The sequence below is a fragment of the Austrofundulus limnaeus genome, unplaced genomic scaffold (assembly GCF_001266775.1).
Source record: "Austrofundulus limnaeus strain Quisiro unplaced genomic scaffold, Austrofundulus_limnaeus-1.0 Scaffold63, whole genome shotgun sequence".
NCBI lineage: Eukaryota > Metazoa > Chordata > Actinopteri > Cyprinodontiformes > Rivulidae > Austrofundulus > Austrofundulus limnaeus.
In genome coordinates this window covers 1,714,662-1,717,442 of record NW_013952465.1, presented here as the reverse complement: position 1 = coordinate 1,717,442, position 2,781 = coordinate 1,714,662, and the positions used below count along the sequence as shown (strand labels likewise).

General features: G+C 46.1%; 1 protein-coding gene across 1 annotated transcript; it reads left to right on the top strand.

The window, feature by feature from the left end:
- Positions 1-491: 491 nt before the first annotated feature.
- On the top strand, positions 492-1,875 carry LOC106518589 (type III iodothyronine deiodinase-like). Its single transcript, XM_014009939.1, has one exon. The coding sequence runs from the start codon at positions 564-566 to the stop codon at positions 1,368-1,370; it is 807 nt and encodes a 268-aa protein (XP_013865393.1). The 5' UTR covers positions 492-563; the 3' UTR covers positions 1,371-1,875.
- The last annotated feature ends 906 nt before the right edge of the window (positions 1,876-2,781 follow it).

Sequence of the window (2,781 nt, the reverse complement as noted above, 5' to 3'; positions counted from 1 at the left end):
ACACACACACACACACACACACACACACACACACACACACACACACACACACACACACACACACACACACACAATCTGCAGCCCCACATTTTCTGGTGAAGTTTTAAACCCCTCTGTCTGGTCTATGAGAGTACAGCGCCGTCTAGTGGCTGTTTTTTTTTTCCCTCAGCCTTCAGCAGAAGGACAGATCACAGTTTGCTGGAGGGTTGGAGGGAAGTACAAGCCTGACTTTCAGGACTGACAGTGTGTGCACAAGAACTAAAAGACAGAGGCAATAAAACAAGAAGCCAAACAAGCTCAGCTCAGGGGAAAGGTGTGGACTAACACGTTTTTAAAGATCCCCTCTCCATTTGGACATCTGGACTGTTGGGCACCCCCCTCCCCACCTCTGTGTGCGTCTGAAGCCCAGAGTTGACGGGAGGTAATCCCCGCCATGTGAGTGGGCGGAGCTGGTACCTATAAAAGGAGTGTAGTCAGCCTGCGTCAGATATGTTTCCTTCCATGGCTAAAGGTGAGTGAGTGTGTTAGTTGTGTCAGTGTCGTCCTGTCTGCTGGAGGAAGAGATGATGGACGACTCCGGAGCTGTCCAAGCGGCTCGTGCGCTGAAGCACGCCGCGCTGTGCCTGATGCTGCTGCCCCGGTTCCTGCTGGCCGCCGTCATGCTGTGGCTCCTGGACTTCTTGTGCATCCGGAGGAAGGTGCTGATGRTCATGGGCAAGAGGCAGGACGGCCCGGACGACCCGCCGCTGTGCGTCTCCGACTCCAACCGGATGTTCACCTGGGAGTCCCTGCGGGCCGTGTGGCACGGCCAGAAACTGGACTTTCTCAAATCGGCGCACCTGGGCCAGACGGCCCCCAACACCGAGGTGATGCTTGTGCAGGAGCGGCGGCCGGTCCGGCTCCTGGACTGCACGAAGGGCAAGCGGCCGCTCATCCTCAACTTCGGCAGCTGCTCCTGACCGCCGTTCATGACGCGGCTGGCCGCGTTCCAGCGCGTCATGCGCCAGTACGCGGACGTCGCGGACTTCTTGGTGGTGTACATCGAGGAGGCGCACCCGTCGGACGGCTGGGTGAGCTCCGACGCGCCTTACCAGATCCCCAAGCACCGCTGCTTGGAGGACAGGCTGAGAGCCGCGCAGCTGATGCTCTCCGAGGTGCCGGGGAGCAACGTGGTGGTGGACACCATGGACAACTCGTCCAACGCCGCGTACGGAGCCTACTTTGAGAGACTCTACATAGTGATGGACGAGAGGGTGGTGTACCAGGGGGGCAGGGGTCCCGAGGGCTACCGGATCTCGGAGCTGAAGAGCTGGCTGGAGGAGTACAAGAAGGAGCAGGTGGCCCCTCAGGCAGCAGTGGAGTGCGTTTAGTTTGATGCTGAAAGCTGCTACAGTGTCCAACCCAGTCAAACCATACCTGATGCTGCTATCACACATGGCACATATGTTGTTTTATTCCCGTGCAAACAGACTCTGGACAATTATAGAGTTTAAATTTCTGTGAAAGCCTTTAGATCCTGTTCAGATTGTGATGATTGCTCATAGCGATTTTCTTTATTGTTATTTTTGTATGGAAAAGTGTTGAATCAATTGAATCTGAGTTCAGTTGGTGGTCACTCTATTTTTCTACAATGAGTATGTGTGTGCGTGTGTGTGTGCGTGTGTGTTGGGGGTGTGGGGGGGGGCATATCTCACTCTGGCGTCTGTGTGAAGTTCGGTTTTTAAAAGGGCGCATCCAGAGAACCGACACTGATGTTCCTGATTCCAGCAGAGGGATTCTGCTCTCCTCAGTGACTGATTGTGAGTTTTATTTTTATTTTTTTTGAAACAATGTAACTGAACAAATTTTTTGTAATAAAAAAAAGACAGGTTTGCATCTCTTGTGACCATGAATTGCTTATTTGAAAACCTTTGAACTTCTGGGTTTTTGGTCATTTCCTTACTTAACTTTTATTTTATGCTCTTTTACGTTCGATTTTTATTTGCTTTTCTCGTTCATTTTATGATCAATCACAAATATATTTCCTTTTATGCACACACGGAAAGAAAAACACATACATGCAGGTAAAACAAAACATGCCGCTTTAATGAACAAAATCTAAAATGATAAATTTACTTATAAGTATAGAAATTTCAGGACATCATAAGTTATTTTTGCTCAGCAGATCATTAAAAATAGTTCATTTTAATCCAAGTTTACAAAGCTGTGGCCTTTTTAAATCTGTTGTTTAGCCTTAAAAAAAGAGCAATACTCTTATTCTTGCTCAGCAGATCATTAAAAATAGTTCATTTTAATCCAAGTTTACAAAGCTGTGGCCTTTTTAAATCTGTTGTTTAGCCTTAAAAAAGAGCAATACTCTTATTCCATTTTAATCTGTCAACTTTTAAATAAATATATATTTTCAATCATCCTTTTCAGCTTCTGTAATAAATTTGTGGTCGGGGCACCATTTTTTTGTGACAAAACATGTGGGTGACAAGTTTTGTGATGTCCTGAGAAGATCTCAAGAAACCAAATAAGATAAATTAAATAATAATATTTGTAGATTTTCACTTTATTGTTCCAAAAAAAAATTAAAACCATAGTCATAAATGGGGAAAAACAAAGAGTTCAATTTAAGATGTTATTGTTTGCTTTTGCTATATAGTTCAACTGGAGATATTTGGAGTAAAAATCTAAAAGCTAAAGCTCGGCTCAACTCCTGTTCTACAAATTGGCAAATGTAATTTGGATTATGTTGATCCCGTGTGGCCCGGGTTTCTATTTGCTTGACTTCCTTTA